This window comes from Acinonyx jubatus, chromosome E2 (genome assembly GCF_027475565.1).
Source record: "Acinonyx jubatus isolate Ajub_Pintada_27869175 chromosome E2, VMU_Ajub_asm_v1.0, whole genome shotgun sequence".
Classification (NCBI taxonomy): Eukaryota; Metazoa; Chordata; class Mammalia; order Carnivora; family Felidae; genus Acinonyx; species Acinonyx jubatus.
Window position 1 is genome coordinate 58276308 of NC_069396.1, and position 20312 is coordinate 58296619.

At 49.4% G+C, this 20312-nt stretch overlaps 1 protein-coding gene and 2 long non-coding RNA genes across 6 annotated transcripts; 1 reads left to right on the top strand and 2 right to left on the bottom strand.

Moving 5' to 3' along the window:
- Positions 1-384: 384 nt before the first annotated feature.
- Positions 385-4950, bottom strand: LOC128313249 (uncharacterized). Its single transcript, XR_008293687.1, has 3 exons — positions 1847-4950; positions 1519-1595; positions 385-693 (listed from the first exon to the last, which is right to left on the bottom strand). It is a non-coding gene; the product is annotated as an uncharacterized LOC128313249 (long non-coding RNA).
- Positions 4951-7309: 2359 nt separating this feature from the next.
- EDDM13 (epididymal protein 13) lies at positions 7310-15659 on the top strand. 4 transcript variants are annotated; one of them, XM_053210686.1, is made up of 5 exons: positions 7310-8507; positions 8859-8885; positions 9811-9837; positions 11928-12055; positions 12722-12986. In XM_053210686.1, exons 1-5 carry the CDS (start codon positions 8417-8419, stop codon positions 12899-12901), a joined length of 453 nt encoding a protein of 150 aa, XP_053066661.1. In that variant the 5' UTR covers positions 7310-8416; the 3' UTR covers positions 12902-12986. The 4 variants fall into 4 exon arrangements, 3 of the variants coding, with proteins under 3 accessions (XP_053066661.1, XP_053066662.1, XP_053066660.1); XM_053210687.1 differs by lacking the exon at positions 12722-12986 and adding an exon at positions 14040-14747 and having other exon boundaries at positions 7313-8507; XR_008293664.1 differs by lacking the exons at positions 7310-8507; positions 12722-12986 and adding exons at positions 14040-14077; positions 15358-15659 and having other exon boundaries at positions 8730-8885.
- Positions 10673-14782, bottom strand: LOC128313243 (uncharacterized). Its single transcript, XR_008293675.1, has 3 exons — positions 13983-14782; positions 11275-11420; positions 10673-11032 (listed from the first exon to the last, which is right to left on the bottom strand). It is a non-coding gene; the product is annotated as an uncharacterized LOC128313243 (long non-coding RNA).
- Positions 15660-20312: the final 4653 nt, after the last annotated feature.

A 20312-nucleotide genomic window follows, 5' to 3' on the forward strand; every position in this document is an offset into this window, starting at 1 on the left:
TGTAATCTTGCATAAAACTGAGTGTGAGAGAGAGAGAGAGAGAGAGAGAAAGAGGGCAGGGAACTGGTGTGGTTTTCTGGGAATATGGAATTCATAGATTTGATCAGATTTTCAGTAGGATCAGTGACATGCTCCAAAAAGTACAACCGAATTGGGCTGGATTGCATGTTTTCATTTGGTGGGTTTTAGACAAGAAAAATACGGTGTAGGGTGGCCAGGCTTCCCTCTTTTCCAAGTATTAACACTCCTGGTCTCCAGTTGAAAACTGGGGATGATAATTGGTTCCTTTGGCCAACCTCCCAAAACTCAGATGGAGGGGGAGAATTTGGATGCCCCAGGCAGCTGGGATCCCTGGGGGGTTTTGACTTTGGGGTAAATGTGTCTCCAAAGGGGTCCAGGACTCTTAGAATGGGTCACAGCTTCTCTTTCTGGTTCCTTATCCCATCTTGGGACCTATGGGGTGCCATGAGGTACACAGGACGACTTGATTGATTTCGTATTCTCTCTGAAACTTTATTGGGAAAATGACCCCTGCCGGCCACCATTGGACCTCTCCTTCCCGCTGCTTGAACATCAACAGTGCTGAAAGGTAAGACTCTTGTTCCAGCTCTCTCAGTTCGGTTTGATTGCCTGTGTCAGAGGGAGGGTAATTTCTGCTGTCTTTCTTCTCCTGGCTGCAGCCCGGCTCCCAATCTAGAAACATAACAACTCCAGTACTAGATAGAATATCTTTTTTTTTTTTAATGTTTATTTATTTTTTGAGACAGAGAGAGACAGAGTGCAAGTGGGGGAGGGGCAGAGAGAGAGGAAGACACAGAATCTGAAACAGGCTCCAGGCTCTGAGCTGTCAGCACAGAGCCCGACGTGGGGCTCGAACCCATGAACCGTGAGATCATGCCCTGAGCCAAAGTCGGACGCTTAACTGACTGAGCCACCCAGGCGCCCCCTAGATAGAATATCTTGAAAACAAAATACCATATCCCTTCCTCCCCTCTCCCAACCACACACACACACACACACACACACACACACACACAAAATCATCTCTAAATACAAATGCAATTATTATTATCACTTACAACATATTACTATTTCTAACATGCCTTGAGCCAGGAATTATGTTAAGTTCCATGACCCCTCTGTATGCATTCTTCCTTCATTGTTGCCACAGCTCCAAAGGGGACATAATATCTGCATTTTGCAGAGGCATTGTGAGTTCAGTGAGCGGCCCAGGATCACCCGGTTAGTAACACATATAACCAGGATGTCACATTCAACTCCCATGCCAATACTCCTGACGACGAGTTACTACCTGATTACTTTAAGTGATATGGAGGGTGGTTTTGTGAATACAGAATACAGAAGCCTCCCCCAACAAACAGCAGAAGTCCTTGGTATGTAGGAAACCTCACCCCAACCCCACTATGGGTGTTAACATCCCCATTTTGCAGATGAGGATGTAGGGGTTTACAGAGGAGGTCGGAGAGCTCCTGAGGTTGAATTCTTGCACTCACTTACCAGCTGCATGAGGTGTCAAAAGTCCCATGATTTCTCCTGAGCGATCTTCACAGGCAACATGGGGCCAACGGTCTGATCTGAGGGGGGGGGGGGGGTGGCATGAAGTCACCGGAAGTAAAGACTGGGCACTTCCTTCTGGAGTCAGTAACGGCTTGTTCCCCCATCTCTTCCTACCATGGTGGGGGAATGGTCCCTCCCCTCCCCAGCTCACTGAAGCTCCCTCCAAAATCAAATGAAGAGACTCCAGCATCTCACAGAGGTCTGGGTCTCAGCCTCTACCCGCCCACCACGACCCATGGTTGACCCTGCTCCCCAGCCCGTTCCTGACCCTCAGTATCTCATCTTATGTTTGGTCTGTGGCGCCATCTCCGCGATCCCGCCATTCTGTACCGCGTCTGTGACCTTGGCTGCCAACTCCTCTTCTGCATGGGCTGCTGCCAGGAATCCTAGGTAAATACCATGCCACATGCGTGATGGCTTTGGACTGTGAACTTTGGTGGGCGAACCTTGAGCATGAATTTCTGAGCATCCACTATGAGCCTGGACCCATCCTTGGGTGATGGGAACCCAGAGATGGATCAGAGATGCTCGTCCTTGAGAAACTCAGACGCTGGTAGAGAAGAGACGCAAATAAACAGATTATATTAGACATGCAGGCTAGTGAAGATGGGGAAAAGGGACAGTGGTGGGTATTGGGGGACACCCTAAATCATGCCTGAGCCACCGTAGCCATACTTCCCAAAGAAGAGAGGTTGTTACATCTGTTGAGTTGGAGAAATCCATTAATTAGGAATATTTCTTTGTCTTGTACTTGCATACCATGTGGTATATCTTCTTCTTCAGGTATGATGAGCAGGTTGTCAATGGACGGTAAGTAGGGAGCCTATATCCTTACGGTGTTTCTCTTGTCTACAAGGACATGCAGACTTAACAGAGTCATTGAGGTTGTTATTTATTTGCTTAAAATATGTGTGTAATTATCAATTTGTTTATTTTATGTCCTATTCATTTGGGAAGAACATTCAGAGAGCATCCAGTCCCATTTTGTTTCTCTGAGTTTTAAGGTGATAGAAATTTTTCTTGCCGTATGGCGCAGTTGGAACTTTCCCTGGTAATTGTTATGCTGTAGATTTATATAAAAAAAATAGTATATGCACGTGGAAGAAGTCGAGGGGACATAAAATAAAAGTCAGAATCTCCTCCTCATCCCGTCCCAGGTCTGTCTAGAAACAGCTATGAGTAGTCTCTGGTTTACTCTTAACCAGAAAGAGTAACACATATGTATGGATATCCTCAACCGTCTGGGTTAAAGAGGGTATGCATTTCAGTGGCAGAACTTGTCTCTTTCCTTCAGATACCTGAATGATATTTCACTGACTCACGTCATTTAATGGGTCTTTTCTGTTTGCGGGACTTTTGTTTACCTCTTATTTTCGTTTCAGTTTTGCTTCAGTTCATGTTTATGCCATTGTGAGCAGTGCTACAACAATATCCTTGCACTTTTTGGATTTTCTCACGTTTGCATGTACTTATGTGTGAGATACACTCCAACAGGGAAACGACTGGGTCAAAGGGCACTGGCATTTAAAATTTGGACAAAGGAGGGGCGCCTGGGTAGCTGAGTTGGTTGAGCGTCCAACTCTTGGTTTCAGCTCAGGTCATGATCTCATGGTTCGTGGGTTCAAGCTCGCATTTGGCTCTGTGCTCACAGCTCGGAGCCTGGAGCCTACTTCGGATTCTGTCTGTCTGTCTGTCTCTCTCTCTCTCTGCCCCTCCTCTGCTTGTGCTGTCTCTCTCTCAAAAATAAATACACAAATAAGCATTAAAATAAAATAGAATAGAATAGAATTAAAATAAAATAAGATAAAATAAAATAAAATAAAATAAAATAAAATAAAATAAAATAAAATAAAATAAAATAAACACTTGGACAGAGGATAAACAGATTTACACTCCCATCAACAGCCAACAAGAATGCTTATGTCTCCACACGTTTGGTCACACAGGGAATTATATAACTTTTTGATTTTTCAGTGGTGGGATGGCTGAAAGAAAATGGGTCCCCATTTTGTACAAATGGAGAGACTGGACATCAGTGGGGGTTCTTTCCCTCTCTCCTTCCCTTCCTCCTGCGTTGCCTGCAGGGCAAATAATTCAGCTCTCCCTGACTCCCGTCCTCAGATAATCCATTCACGTCAGCCCTCTGTGGACCAGACCACCCTCCTTGGAAGGGCAGCTGCACTTTGTAAAAAAGTAAAATGTGTTTCTTCTTCCAAGTGCCAAGCACCTGTCAGGAAGCAGAAGATCAATGTAATATAGCCATTATTAGGTGTAATACCCTCAACCTGAGTCATAGGCTCACGGGGCTGGAGATCATGTGACGCAGTATACAGCTGGGGAAACTGAGGTCCACAAAGAAGCAGACTATCAGGAGTAAAGTGGCAACTAACAAAAGTTTCATTAAGCACCTTAACAAAGCCAGTGTGTGTTTAGGGCTCCGCGTGCACTGTTTCTTTAGCTCTTAGAACAGAGGTAGACGCCATCATCATCTCAAGTGACCCTGTTTGCCCAGGACATTCCTGGTTTTAGCATGAAAACACTCTCTGCTGGGAACCCCTCCGGTCCCGGGCAAGCCTGAATGCCTGGTCATCCTGTTAGAATTCCATTTTTACGACAAGGACATTGAGGTACAGAGAGGTGAGGTAAGTTGCCAAAGATCACAAAGCTAGTGTTTGTACAGCCGAGATTTGGACATGGGTCCAAGACTTTCAGTGCTGCATGGCTGTTCTCAGGATGAAGTCTGAGGGCTTTCAAATCGCCTACAAGGCTCTGCTCCAGATACACTTGTGCCGTGGTCGTCTTATATCATCGTGCCCCTCTGTGAGTGTGTGTGTGGGGGGTCTCTCGCTATCATTCCAAAGCCCTGGGCTCCTCCCCACCCAGGACCATGCCCATGCTGTTCCCTCTGCCTGGATGCTTTTCTCTCCCTGCTTCCAAGCGTCGTCACATGGTTAACCCCAATCATGTTTCAGGTTTCAGGCACAGCAGCAATGCCTCCAGGGCGCTTTCCCTGGCACCCCCACAAGGTCAGCCGCCACCACCAGCTTACAGGCTCCCCCTGCCCCCTGCAGGTTTACCCAAACACACTCACCCTGCTTGTACCCCATAGATGACCCTTGTCACTGCTTCCCTGAGCATAAGGACCTTACCCGCTTTGCTGTTCGTGTGTCCTCACATAGTAGATGCTCCGCCAAGATTTGTGGGGGAGATGGGGCGCCTGGGTGGCTCGGTCGGTTGAGCGCCGACTTCCGCTCAGGTCATGACCTCACGGTTTGTGAGTTCGAGCCCTGCATCGGGCTCTGTGGTGATGGCTCGGATCCTGGAGCCTGCTTTGGATTCTGTGTCTCCCTCTCTCTCTGCCTCTCCCCTGCTTGCTCTCTGTCTTTCAAAAATAAATAAACATAAAAAAAAAAAAAGATTTGTGGAAGGGAATGATGGACCAAACGGTGGAGTCTGAGTTTTCATCTGTCTCATCCCCAGTGGTCTTTCCACCACTGCTCTCTTCTGACCAGTCAGGGACACTCCTTTGCTGGTGTCTAGGATCCCAGTCTTTTTTTTTTTTTTTAATGTTTATTATTCCTTGAGAGAGAGACAGAGCATGAGCAGGGGAGGGGCAGAGAGAGAGGGAGACACAGAATCCGAAGCAGGCTCCAGGCTCTGAGCTGTCAGCACAGAGCCCGATGTGGGGCTTGAACCCACGAACCGTGAGATCGTGACCTGTGCCAAAGTCAGACGCTTAACCGACTGAGCCACCCAGGCGCCCCTAGGATCCCACTCTTAATGCCTATGTCTCTCTCTACCCTACACCTCCCTCGGAACCTGGCTGCCTGCATTCTCCCCTCCAGATAGGACAGAAGAAGAAAGTGAGTACTGTGACCATTTTGACTTTGTGTCCTTGAGATCATACTCGTAACTTTCTGTGGGCAAGGGTGGGTGCAGACCCTGGTGTTTAGATATTGGCCTGGGGTCAGGAGCATAATCAGTACAGGCAGATTCCACCGAAGGATCTAAGCTGCAGTGTCCTGGCAGATGTTTAGCCACTGCCTCTTGGGGAGAAGGACAGGTGGGAAAGGGTACATGTCTACTGCTCCTCCGAGGCAAAGACTTGCCCTAGAAGAAAGGTCTGGGACACAGTTGGGCTACACAAATGTTTCTTAAAGGAAAAGAATGTTCCCTACAACTGCTAATGCGTGGTACTTTTGCTCATTGGAAGGAGTCAAAGAGAAATAATATTGGAGCATCTATCTCTGTCTCATAATGGCACCGTGAGCCAGATGGAGCCTAGGTTAGAAGACGTGGTTCCCCAAACGAGCTGATAATCAGAAACTTGAAAGAACACAAATTTCTGTATTCCACCTGAAATTTTGGCATGAGAATACCAAAGAAAGGGATCTTGAAATCTGTTCTTTCAAAAGGTTTGTCAGGTGATGTGATTCAGATGGTTTGGGAACCAATGAGCTAGAGTAGCAGTTGGCAAACTACCACCTGGCCCGCTGCCTTTGTTTTTTTTTTTTTTTAATAAAGTTTTATTGACACCTAGTCACACACATTCGTTTATGTATCCTCTATGGCTGGTTTCTGGTTGGCAAAGCAACCTGAGTAGTCATACTCAGATTGTGTGGCCTGCAAAGCCTAAAATAGATACTATCTGGCCCTTTACAGAAGATGTTTGTTGACCTCTGAGACTTTGTTTAAAATTAAGAGCCCATCTCAGATCTACCTAAGGAATCAGGACATCTGGGGTGGAGCTTAAGGCTCCTTGTTTGTAATAAGCTTCCCAGGTGTTGATTCTTAATACACATATGGACCCACCAACTTCAACTCAACAAGCAGATTGTTTAGGTGGGGCCCATCATGATTTATGGGGGTGAAGTGGACAAATAAAGTAGTGCTCCCCCCTTCATCTCCAGTATCAGCCTCAAGTCCCGCTTCTACTCGCCCCTTGAGAATGAGAGGCGGGGATTCACTGGTACCCACCTGCATTGGGTCACTGTCTGGCTCTCCTAGAGACCCCTAGGAACTGTATGAGTCTCCCTTCTTTCACTTATAGAGCAAGGTAATGATATCCTTATTATTTTAAGATAGCTTCCCTATGACCGTGAGATAGCTAGGTATTTCACAAAATACAATTAAAACAAAAAGGAGTACACACACACACACACACACACACACACACACAAAACCCTGATGAAATCTGAGTATGTTCTACAGTTCAGTTACTGGTATTGTGCCAATGTTAACTTACTGGTTTTGATAAAGTACTACGGTCATGTAAGATGCCACCATTGGGAGAAGTTGGATGGTGGTTACACAGGACCCCTCTGTACTATTTTTGCAATACTTTGTGAGTCTATAAATAGTACACAATAAAAAGTTAAACGCAACTTTAAGACTACTTAATGAAGGAATAATGGAGTGTACTTGGGGAGGTATTAATGTTATCCTACTCTCTTGCTCTCTCTTTTCCATATTGACGTCCTGACTTCTGGTTCTGCGGTGCCCTACAGTGAAAGGTAAGTTAGTTTTCCCTTTTCTAGGGGTAACTGGGATGTATTTGGGTGCTATGAAGTATAGAAAACAAGAATGAGAAGGGGATCTTTGTTCTCTTTGATTCAGGGACCAGGTTGAGAGACACCCTCTGCTAAGGGAGGTCACAATCCACTGCCCCACAATCCACTGCCCCACCCCTAACGGGACGAACTGTAGGGGTCCACATGACCCCTGAGGCTGCAGGGAAAACTGAGAGAGGGTGTCTGGGACTCAGGTGGGTTGAGGCTGCAGGTGTGACTGGGTATGGAAGCACATATGCATATAAGGTCCCCAGATTTTATCAGACTCTCAAAAGCCAACGACCACTGCCATAGAATACAAGGATGTATTGAGTTTTGTGTATGTGTGCAAAGAGCTACTGGGTAAAGAGATCTTGAGAGTGTAGCCTACTCTTTCCTCCACCTGTCTCTCACCTGACCCTCAGGAGATAGATGAGATAAAAAATGGGTCAAGGGGATCCTTTGCTGTTAATCCTCTTAATTTCTGGGGGATGAATCCCCAAGGAAAATGGTACCCAGGGATTCTGGCCACCTGGATAAATGTGTCTCCAAAGGGGATAAGTGTAAGTCAAAGCAACCCACCCTGGTCCCCAGCGCATCCCATGAAATCTGGGGGTACCCTCCTTTCCCTCCTATGAGGGGGCCTCTTTTGAGAACCATCAGGGTGGGGTGAGCTAAGAAGGAACCATTAACACCTTCTTCGTCTTCTCTGTTTCTGTCGCTGCCCAATGACCACTTCTGGATTCTCTCCTTGCTGCTCACATCTCAACAGTATTGAAACGTAAGATTCTTATTTCACATTGCTCCCTCATCCTCCACTTTGTTCCCTTTCTTATCTCTGCTAAAGGGTCCATTCCTAGCCAGGGATCATCTCTTGGATAATTTTTTTTTTTTTAACCCAGGGACTTGAAAAACTAGCTGTACTACTTTGACTTTCAAAAAGGTGGGGTATCCTCTGGGAACCAAATCAGGGCTCCCCACAACTTGTTCACAAAGTAGGCATTATTCACCCAAAGTGTGCAAGGTGCCGACAACATGGGGACACTAAACACATGGAGAGGGATGGTGGCTGCCTGCCCAGCCTAACCCTGACCCAGTGCAAGTCCCTTAAGCCATTTGATTTCCTCTCTGACCCAGACAGTGAGGCTTTCAAAGGTCTCCCCTGCTCACTGCTAAGTCCTAACTGATCACCACAAGCCACCTGGGCTCTGTCCTCATGCGTTCCCAGTCTCCCCATCTTCTTATCTGGTGATTTGTTTCCTCCTTATGGCCTCATCGCTCATGACCCCATGGACTCAACACTCTGGACCTTGTCTGCCACCATGGTCTTGCCTCCTGGGACCACCCTTTTACTTGGATGGGTGACCTCAGAGATCCTAGGTAAGAATCTCACTCCATGCATGCCCTGGGATTTTGGTGAGAATATCTTGTCTGGTGAGAATATTCTTTGACACTTCAGTCTGTGCCAAGACCATGCAGGGCGGTGGGAACCCCAAAGATGAATCTGACATGCTCAGACTTGTACATGAGCTCATAGTCTACTGGGGGACAGGTGGTTATTATGCAATATGGATCAACGTCCTGCCCGCGGTGGCAAGGAGAAAAGGTGCCCGCAACCCAGCAGGGCTTCTCGGAGGAGAGCTAGCTTGTGGCGAGCCTGTTGAACCTGTTGACCCGAGAGCACTCGTCATGCTGCTTTTTGTAACTCAGTCTGTGTGTTGTCTTCCTTAGGTTTGCTGAGCCTCCAGGTGCTAAGCGGTAAGTAGTGACTGTGCTGTTTGGGTCCCACTATTTGTTCTCACTCCTGTGCACAGAAACACAGAGCTCTTTGCTTTTTTAATTAGTGTTGGAAGAGCCTTTAGATATCACCAAACCCTACGCTCTCTCCTCATCGTTACCATCATAAATGGTTTAACATTTTTGTCATTCATCCAACAAACGCTGGTTAATATTAGCTCCTCTGTGCTAAGTCCTGTTCTAGGTGTTGGGGAGATAGCAGGGGACGAAACAGACAGAAATCTGTGCCTGGATGGACCTTGCATTCCAGGGAGAAGAGAAAGAAAACAAATAAATAGGGTAGTTCAGTCAGTTAAGTGTCCGACTTCGGCTCAGGTCATGATCTCACGGTTTGTGGGTTCAAGCCCCGCATGGGGCTCTGTGCTGACAGATCGGAGCCCGGAGCCTGCTTCCATTCTGTGTCTCCCTCTCTCTGCCCCTCCCCTGCTCGTGCTCTGCCTCTCAAAAATAGACGTTAAAAAAGAAAAAAAAAGAAGGGGGTTAAGAGTCTGTTGATGAGTCTTAGGAAAACACTGGAGAAAGGAAGAGGGAAATAGAGCTGGCACAGGTTGACAGGCGTTTAGAGGGTGATGATGGAAAGTGACATTTCAGCAAAGACCGGAAGGAGGGAGCCAGTCGAGTGCACAAGAGTGCTCCAGGCACAGGGAACAGCATGTGCACAGGCCAAAAAGGAGGAGAGTGCCTAGGAACAGCGCAGGGAACAGCGTGAGGGAGGAGAGTGGCTGGGAACCGAGGGACAGCAAGGAGACCAAGGTCACCGCATCCCCCTCCCTCCCCAGGCACTAGAAGCACTATATCCATCCATCTCAAGCTCCCTTACTGATTTCCTCTCCTCCTCCTCCTCCTCCTCCTCCTCCTCCTCCTCCTCCTCCATGTTCATCTTTAGAAGAAACAAATGATTGCAAGGAAGAAGGTAAGTCATGGATCCGCTAAAATCCAACAGCCCCATGGAGAAGACCCCAGGTAACCGCAGGCACAGCTCCAGTACCTGTGAAGGTGTTCTGAAGGGCATCCAAAGCCTTCTGTTCCTTTGTGCCACTCGTGGGTGCCAAGGAGGCCCCACCCACTGAGGTAGGTGTGGGAAACATTCCTGTTCCCCCTGGAAATAACACGTAAGTCCCGAGTGTCAGGGCTGCGTGGCCAAAAAACCAAGAGAGGGGAAACCAGGCAATAAGAGCGAGCCTCCAGGGGACCCAGAGTTTGGCTATAAGCACTTTAAAAAAGCTTATGATTATTAAGTTCACAAAAATAGATGAGTCATTTCACCAGAGAGTTATAATTTGTTTTAAAAAAGTCAAATGGCCATTCTAGAATTGAAAATATGTAACTGAAATGAAGAGTTCAGGGGTTGGGCTTAGCAGAAAGCACGATTAGTGAGCTAGAAAATGGGTCAAGAGAAATTATTCTAAGTGCAGAACAATGCACTTAGAATAGAATAGAAAAGTACAGAAAAGGGGCATCTAGGTGGCTCGGTAGGTTAAGCGTCTGACTCTTGATTTGGGCTCAGGTCATGATCTCACGGTTCCTGAGTTCGAGCCCCACGCAGGGCTCTGTGTTGACATTGTGGAGCCTGCTTGGGATTCTCCGTCTCCCTCTCTCTCTGCCCCTGCCCTGCTCTCTCTCTCTCTCTCTCATTCTCTCTCAAAATAAATAAACAGTTTTTTAAAAGTTAAAGAAAACAGAAAAAAGCATAAAATAAGAGACTTATGAGAACTGGTGAAAATTTGTAACACATGTGAAATGAGAATTTAAGAAGGAAAAGCAAGAAATAATGAAGCTGAAGTGATAGCTCAAGAGTTAATGGCTAAGAATTTTGCGTCCTGATAAAAAAAATAACCATCAAGCAACAGATTTTAAAAGCTCTGAGAATGCCAAAGGGAATGAATATAAAGAAAACCACTTCTAGGAACACTGCCACAAAATAGTTTAAAACCACACAGGGAACATTTTTTTTTTTTTAATGTTTATTTAGTCTTGAGAGCGAGAGACAGAGAGAGACAGAGCATGAGCAGGGGATGGGCAGAGAGGGAGGGAGACACAGAATCCGAAGCAGGCTCCAGGCTCTGAGCCGTCAGCACAGAGTCCGATGTGGGGCTCGAACCCACAAACTGCGAGATCATGACCTGAGCCGAAGTTGGACATTTAACTGACCGAGCCATCCAGGTACCCCTGGAATCCCCACCCTATTAATATAAAGAGGGAAAAAAATCATATTATCATCTCAACAGATACAGAAAAAAAAAAAAGATAAAATCCAACAGTCATTCCTGATTACAAAATAAAATCCCAGCACACCAGGGATGGAGAGAACATCTCCATATGACAAAGAGAAGCCCCCCCGCAAACTCACAGGGAACAACCTGTTCGATGCGGACATCGTGACAGATTTCCCAGCCCCCAGCTCGTGAATGGACGGCTTTCCGGGTCACCACTTCTATTGCCCATCGTACTGGGTGTTCCATCCTGTGCATGTCCTATCCAGGCAAGAGAAAGGACCTGAAAGTCAGAAAGGAAACTCATTTTACATAGATCTTACTTTGTACCTACAGGGTCCTAAAATGCTTATTGCAAAAATTTGGGGCTTTCTGTATGTAATACTTGAACAAGATGCTTCGGATGACAAGGGCAGGGAAGGACGTTGGGGAGGTGAAAATCACATTAGGTCTGAAGCGGGGAGGCCGCATGCTCATATCTGGGTGTTAGAAAGACCCTCCTGGCACCCTCATGGAGGCTGGAGGAGGCTTGAGGGACAGAAAGGTGAGCAGGAGGCTGGTGAGGAATCGGGGAGGACAGCAGGTGTAGCTGGCTGCTTGTCGGGTGGACAGGAGGGATGGGAACCGGCAGCAGGAGACCAAAATTTCAGTTCAGGGCGTCAGGTGGAGATGTGGTGCAGAGAGGTCAGGAGGGGACTTATGCTGGGAACAGAGATTTCGGAAGGGCAGGGATTTCTGGATGGGGACGGGCATATCCTCAGCGTACATCCTTCCCACCGGCTTCTCCCAGGGAAGATTTCCCTAGCCACTGCCACCTCCACCAAGAAACCACCCACGAAACGGACCAGATGGAACTTGTTGAAATGCACTTATATGATGGTCACCTTCCTGTTTGTGTCCTACAACAAAGGAGACTGGGTAAGAAGGAGCCTGTCACCTTTGAGGGGGGAGGAGGAAGGGGGCAGGGAGGAGGGAGGAGGGAGGGAAAGGGAGGAGGGAGGTGGGGCAGGAAAGAGGGAGGAGGGGGACCAGGGAGGAGGGAGGGACAAAGAGGAGGGAGGAGGAAGGGGGCAGGAAGGAGGGGGACCAGGGAGGAGGGAGGAGCAGGGAGAAGGGAGGGGGTAAGGAGGAGGGAAAAGGGAAGAAGGATGCCAGAGACAGAGATGGAAGGCACAGAGAAGGGAGGGAGTGAAGGAGGTGCCAAGCAAGGGAAGGGGTAGGAAGGAAGATCCCCCCACTCTGTAAATCGAATCACCCCTCCCTCACTGTCTCTCTCCACCCCCTACCTCCCCCCCTCCACCACCAGGCTTGGCTAGGAGACACTCCCTTCTGCACTAACACGGCTAAGAGACTCCTCTGAAATACTACCATTCATTCATTCTCTGACTCTCTCTCTCTCTCTCTCTCTGTCTCTCTCTCTCTCCATGTAAATAAGGTAGGTTCTTAAGGACCAAGTCATTTACCAAGCAGTAAGTAGAGGTCTGGGGGTAGAGGTTAGGGGGGCGGAGGCATGGGAATATTACCTGCAAGAAATGGCCAGTAATCATTCATTTAATCCGCAAACTCAAGTATTTACACATGCAGCAGGTCCCTTGCTGGATGCCGGGACTACAAGACCCCACAAGGTCCCTGGACCCCACAAGCTCACAGGACAGGGGCAGGACAGAAACAAAACAAACAGTGAGCTCCAGGAAAGGAAGCGAATCAGGGGATCTGTCAGAGCACCCAAAGCGGTGGGCTGCTTTACTGGTAAAGGCGAGCTGAGCTGGCGGAAGCGGCCTGCCTTGAGAGCTGCAGGGACAGCCGTCCTGAGCAAAGGGAACATGCGAGGCAAAGACCCCGAGGCTGAACTGCACTGTGTGCCTCTGAGGGACCAAAGGAAAGTCTGCATGAGTTGGGAGAGCCAGAGGGCGTCCAGGTCACAAAGGGGCCCCATAGACCATGGCGAGAAGGAAGTTTTATTCTAAGTTGGGTGGAGAGCCATCCACAAGATCTGACATCAAGTAGGAAAGGGTCAGTCTGGGTGCTGAATGAGGACAGGGCAAGAGCGGAAGCAGAGAGATGAGAGAATGAGGTCCGAGTGGCCGAGTGGCTGAGTGGCCTGGCAGAATACCTGGTGATGAGGTAGTGGAGATGAGGAAGACCACCTGGTGGTTCTATAAGAAGTGCTAATGGGGGGCGCCTTGGTGGCTCAGTCCTTTGAGCGTCAGTATTCAGCTCAGGTCATGACTTCATGCCTCATGGCTCTTGAGTTCGAGCCCCTGAGCCCCGCGTAGGGCTCTGTGCTGACAGCTCAGCTCAGAGCCTGGAGCCTGCTTCGGATTCTGTGTCTCCCCCTCTCTCTCTCTCTGCCCCTCCCCTGCTCACGCTCTGTCTCTCTCTGAAACATAAAATAAAAATGCTAACGGGTTGCATGTGAGGGACGAGGAAAATGGTACCAACGATATGAGCCTCAGGCTTGGACTTGGGCCCTTGGTTAGACCGGTGGTTCTCCAGTGGGGTAACCTTGCCCCCCAGAGGGCACAGCAGCATCTGGGGATACTGTTGGCTGTCATGACTGGGGACGGGGTGCTACTGGCCTTTAGTGGGAGGAGGCCAGGGATCCTGCTCAACATCCTGCATTGCATAGGCCAGCTACCCCCAAATAAACAGTGATCCAGCTCAAAATGTCAGTAGCGATCAAGCTGAGAAGCCCCAGGGGAGAGGACGGTGTTACTGATGAGGATGGGAAGAGCTGGCTGGAAGATGGGACAGAAGGTGGGAGGTGAGGGCGACTGACCAGCAGGCCCTCAGGGTGTCACAACAACAGGGAAGGGGAGAAAGCCAGGGGAGGAACTTGACCTACCTCACCCCTCCTGTTTCTTTCTCTGTTTCCGGTTCACTTCCTCGTCAACCACCCAAGTGTTACTGTCACTCCTGCAGCACAGAAGTGGACATCAGGTACGTGACGGCCAGAAGGGCATTTTCTCCTCCCAGCCCCTGGTAACCACCACTCAGCTCTCTGTGTCCGCGTGGCTTGGCCGGTTCTGGACGGATAGTGTCATAGACGTGGAACCACACACCACGTGGCCCGTGTCACGCTTTGCGCTTTCCAGGTTCATCCAGGAGGTGGCAGGGGTCACGTGTCCGTTCTTACGGGGGCCGAGCAGTCTGGGTACACCTCATCGGCCGGCGGGACATTTCATATACGTCCCCCAGAAGGGCATTTGAGGTGTCTTCCGCCTTTTGACAGTTGTGAATAGTGCTGCTGTGGACATCTGTGTCCAGGCCTCTGTCTGAACACTTGTTTTCGGTTCTTCCGGGTACACACTTGGCCGCGGGGCTGCTGCTGCTGAACTTGATTGAGGAGCTCAGCAAGCTTTTGTTGAGCGACGATTCTATGGTGGATCCTTGAGTAGCTAAAACGGCTAAATGGTGAATTTTATGCCATGTGGATTTTACCTGTTTTAAAAACCTATAAAAAGTGGGGGAGGCTGTAGTTTGAGGACCCCCGCACTGCGCTGTGAGACCCTCTGGGAGCAAGTCCTCCGGACGGATGTACCCCGGGGACCCCAGCACGCACAGCAGACCCTGTATACTCGCTCCCTGCCCCAACCTGGCGAGGCTCCAGTGTGCCAGGCTGGGGGTACCGGAGCCGGGGGCGCGGTGCTGCAGGGGGCACGGAGGGGCCGGGGGCGCAGAGCGGCCGGGGTCACGGAGAAGCGGGGTCACGGAGGGGCGGGGTCTCAGAGGGGCGGGCGTCCCGAGGGGCCGGGGTCATCAAGGGGCGGAGTCACAGAGGGGAGGGCGCACAGAGCTGCCGGGATCACGGAGGGGCGGGGTCACGGAAGGGCCCGGGGTCACGGAGAGGCGGGGTCTTCGAGGGGCGAGCACCCCGAGGGGCCGGGGTCACGGAGGGCCGGGGTCACCGAGCTGCCGGGGCACAGACGGGCTGCGGCAGGGGAGGCCCTCGAGGTCACGGAGAGCGCCCTCTGGAGGGTGACTGGCAATCAGGTGAGTGTCCTGGAAGGCCGGACGGTGACAGACGGAACTGGAGGGGCGGCCTCCTCCCGCCGCGTGGTCGCAGGAACCCTTCGGAGGGGGAGGCACCTGCTGGGAGTGACCAGGTGGAGCCCCCCCAGCTCAGACCCCGGGACGCGCGTTCCAGTCGGTGGAACCACCGAGCGGCGGCGCAGAGCGAGGCACATCTACCTTTCTCCCCGCCCTCTTCCCTCCCCCAGGAACGACCCCTGCTGCTCTTTCTAGCGACCCTGCTCCGTCCCCTCTGGGCGGTCGCCAGTCCTTCATCTGCCCGCTAGTCTCTCCTCCAAGAACCCTGTCTGCCCGGGACCGCCAGTTTGGAGAGTGACGGACTGGGTCCTCTGAGGGGTGACACCTGTCTCTGCAGGAAGGTGTCCCTGAGGGTCCTGAGGAGGTGGACCCAGGGCGAGCGAGGGCCCTTAGGGGGCTTTCCACACCGCTGTCCGTGGCCTCTTCCCACCCCCCCCACCCCCACTGTTTCTCTAATTAAATGTACACTAATTGAGACCGTGAGGGCTCAGTTCTTCCATTCATGCGACACAGAATTAATACCTTGGGGGGGGGGGGAAGAAGGGGGCCAAGAATGATGTATACACCTTAATTCTGGCAATCACCCCATGAAGAATTCTGTTATGCTGTCCCTGTTACAGGTGAAGAAACTATAGCCCAGAGGGATCGATAACTTGTCCAAGGTCACACAGATGACCCGTTTGACTCATTCCAAAGTCTTTTTTTTTTTTTTTTTGGTATAAAGATTTAGGTCTCCCAAATGAAGAAATAGGCATCTGAAGATGTAGTGATCTCGAGACTAGGCTATGTCCCAACTGTCCCACCTGCGTGGACTTTTGCCCATGTTTGAGGATGTCCATCGTCCTGGTTGAGAGCTTGGGCTCTAAGGAGGAGACGGGTTTCTTGAGTGCAGATCCTGGTGCCACCCCTTACTGGATTGTGACCTTGGGGAAGTTATTGTCTCTCTGTACCTCATTTTGTCATCTGCAAAATGGGGGTACTGACAGAGTAGAAGCCCTCTTATTATCATGATCAGAACCGGTCATTTGTTCATCACAAAGTTCATTAAAATGGCTAATTAAAACTACTTTAAGGGGCGCCAGGGTGGCTCAGTTGGTTAAGCGTCTGACTCTTGATTTCGGCTCAGGTCAGGATCTCACCGTTCGTAGCATCAAGCCCCAAATTGGGCTCCACGCTGATAGCGGGGAGGCTGCTTGGAATTCTCTCTCTCTTCTCTCTCTGGCCCTTCCCCATTCATGCTATCTCTCTCAAAATAAATGAACAAACATTAAAAAAAAAACTACTTTAAGACATACAAATGTACACTCATTTGGTCTGATGGAACTGAAGTTTTGTTTTTATTTTTATTTTTTATTTTTTTGTTTTGTTTTGTTGTTAGTACGTGTCTATAGACCTACAGTGTTCAATTTGTCCTTTCAAGGAGGAGCAAAACGACAAGCATTCTTGCAGAGTGGTTGGAAGGTAGAAATTTTCTAGACTAAAACAAGTGAAAAAGTCCATTCTTACAGCTGTCTTACCCATTCGAATTTAATACATTTTTGTCATTCTGCTTTTATTTTATTTTAATATTTTATTTTAAGGAATTTAATATTTAATTTAAATTTATTTAATATTTATTTATTTAATATTTATTTTATTTTATTTTAAGGAATCTCTACACCCAACATGGGGCTCAAACTGACAACCCTGAGATCAAGAGTCACACACTCCACTGACTGAGACAGCCAGGAGCCCTGGTTCAGGCATTTTAGAAAGCACTGTGTCTGCCATGGGCTTTCCGAAGCCCTGGACACCAGCCAGTGCTTCTGAGAGAGAGGATGGGGAACATCAGTGACCCCAGGAGTCACTTAAAACTCATGTCTGCTGGGGCACCTGGGTTGCTCAGTCAGCTAAGTGTCCAACTCAGCTCAGGTCATGATCTCACGGTTCGTGGGTTTGTGGGTCCGAGCCCCACATCCGGCTTTGTGCTGACAGCTCAGAGCCTGGAGCCTGCTTCCATTCTGTGTCTCCCTCTCTCTCTGCCCCTAACCTGCTCACATGCTCTATCAAAAATAAACATTAAAAAAAATGGCATCTGATTGGGGTGCCTGGGTGGCTCAGTCCATTAAGCACCAGACTCTTGATCTTGGCTCAGGTCATGATCTCACAGTCAGTTGGGGCTTGTCCAGTATGATGAGACACTTGCCAGCAGGCCAGTCTGAGGACCCAGATGGGTCCTTGGCTGTGCACAGGATAGAAACCAAATGTGAGCTGGCAGGCTGTGAGAGCAGACTTTATTGAAGGTAGAGAGAGAGTGTAGGTATAGACACAGTGTGCAGGAGACTCAGGAAGGTGAGAGCCTCGGTTTTGCTTGAGGTTCGGGGTTTTTTATTGAGGATTGTGGTCTGGACTACAGGTCCTCTCAGGCATCCAGGAATTGGTTAGAGCAAAGACCAGGGCTCAGGTGTTATTCCCTGGAGGCAGATCTGGGCGTGGAGTGGTCTAGCCCCAGTGGTAGAGGTCTAGAATGCACATATCACGGCTTTATTGGGTCATTTTCCCCTGGTCCTTCATTAGATTTTGCCAGTTCCAAAGAAGTGATTAACTCTTTGTCCCCTACAAGGAGGACATACATTATTTGCAATATGAAGCATGTGTGAAGTTGGGGGTGCAGGCCCTAGCAAGAATAGAAAAGGAGCAAGAAGCAGGTTTTTATGGAGTTCTTCGGTTTCTCTATCTCAAAATGTGATTATGTTTGTTCTTGGCAAATAGGATGCCACCTTTCCCGCCCCCCTCGTGGGAAATCCTCTTAAAGGAAGAGTGGGAAGGCAGTCAATAAGGAAACAAAGGCTTGACTATACTCTTCAGAGGGTGATTGCACACACTGAGGGTAATTTCACATGCTTGAGCCCCAGTGACTACTTGAGCATGTAAAACTAGTTTTCCAAGTCAACTAAAGTCCTGAATTAAAGGGGGTGGGGGTGTCACTGGGTTGGCACAACTGTGTCTGAGCTCAAGGAAGCTGTCATCATTTCTTACAGCAATTTGCATATGGACTGGGTTGCTACTTTAATAAAAAGAACGCGTATCTTTATGACCTTTGTACATCCAGTCACCTTCCCGTCTTAAAAAATTTTTTTTAACATTTATTTATTTTTAAGAGACAGAGCACAAGCAGGGGAGGGGCAGAGAGAGGGGGAGACACTGAATCCCAAGCAGGCTCCAGGCTGTCAGCACAGAGGTTGATGTGGGGCTCGAACTCACGAACTGCAAGATCATGACTTGAGCTGAAGTCACTTAACTGACTGAGCCACCTGAGCGCCCCCAATCACCTTCCCTTTGATGGTAGTGCGGTGGTGGGGAAGTGGGGCTCTCTTAAACTTTATCTAAAACTGAGTTTTGTTAATATGCCAGCTCATCTCAGCAATCAATATCAGATCCCCCCCCCCCAAGTTTTACTGAGGTATAATTGACATATAACATTCTATTAGTTTCAGGTGTACAACATGATTTGGTATTTGTATATATTGAAAAATGATCACTGCAATAAGTTTACTTAACCTCCATCACCACATGTAGTTACATAATTTTTTTCTTGTGATGCGAACCTTAAAGATCCACTCTGGTAGCAACCCTCAAATACCCAGACATCAGATTTTAATCACCTGGTGAGAGTTTATGAGGTGCCCAAGTTATTTGAAAATAGGACCAGTGCTTGGAAAAACCCCTTAATTTCTTTTTTAATGTTTATTTATTTTTGAGAGAGAGACACACAAACAGAATGCAAGCAGGGGAGGGGCAGAGAGAGAGGGAGTCACAGAATCTGAAGCAAGCTCCAGGCCCTTGAGTTGTCAGCACAGAGCCTGACGTGGGGCTCAAATTCACAAATCATGAGATTATGACCTGAGCCAAAGTCAGATGCTTATACAACTGGCCACCCAGGTGCCCCTAGGAAATCCCCTTAAAAAGCAGTGGTTCTTCTACGGGGCTGAGTTTGCCTCCGAGGGGACATTCGGCTGTCTGGAGACCTTTTTTGTTGTCAAGATTGCTGGGAGGGCTGAGGGTGTTGCTCTTGGCCTCTAGTGGGCAGAGGGATGCTGCTCAACACCCTACAATGCACAGGACAGCCCCCACCCCAAGGAATAATCAGACCTAAATGTCAGTTATACCGAGGTTGAAAAACATGGGTTCACTTCTCTACTTGCTCAAAACATGAAGTCTGCGGCCAGCTCCCTGTTTGGTCATAGCTGTCTCCCTGGCACTAGCATTTATCAGACATTTAATAACGACCTGTTAGATGAATCAACGGATAGCACGAACCTGTCATCAAGGCCCAGAGCAGGCAGGGGGAGATGGGATGCTCCTGAGAGCTCAAAGGGACCTAGTTTGCCTGGAGGCAGGCTTGACATGGAAAGTCTAGGTTTCCAACCAGTGCGGAGTAAACAAAACAAAAGGGGAGCAAGTAAAAACGAGTGAACGACCTGCAGCGAAGTCTCTGAGCACTTTCTGAAAAGAAAGCACCCGGGGCACCTGGGTGGCTCAGTTGGTTAAGCGACTGACTTCAGCTCAGGTCATGAACTCATGGCTCATGAGTTCGAGTCCCATGTCAGGCTCTGTGCTGATAGTTCAGGGCCTGGAGTCTGCTTTGGATTCTGTGTCTCCCTCTCTCTGCCCTTCCCTTGCTCACTCTCTGCCTCTCTCTCAAAAATAAACATTAAAAAAAAAATCTTTCAAAACTATTAAAAAAAAAATAAAGAAAGAAAGAAAGAAAAGAAAGCACCCTAAACTGACCGATCAGAGGAGTCCCTTCCGCCCCGCTCCCCGGCTCCGCCCCGCTCCCCGGCTCCGCCCCGCTCCCCGGCTCCGCCCCGCTCCCCGGCTCCGCCCCGCTCCCCGGCTCCGCCCCGCTCCCCGGCTCCGCCCCGCTCCCCGGCTCCGCCCCGCTCCCCGGCTCCGCCCCGCTCCCCGGCTCCGCCCCGCTCCCCGGCTCCGCCCCGCTCCCCGGCTCCGCCCCGCTCCCCGGCTCCGCCCCGCTCCCCGGCTCCGCCCACCGCTCAACCTCACGCCTCCCATCTCAGGCGCATGCGCCCACTGTCTTCCCTCAGGGCTCGGCGCGTGACGTCACCACGCAAGGGGCGGGCGGCGA

Coding starts and splice junctions, on each gene's coding strand:
- EDDM13 (XM_053210685.1), top strand. CDS start 11,333: ATGGACGGCTTTCCGGGTCACCACTTCTATTGCCCATCGTACTGGGTG. Junction 12,056..12,721: donor CCTACAACAAAGGAGACTGG/GTAAGAAGGAGC, acceptor TTACACATGCAG/CAGGTCCCTTGCTGGATGCC.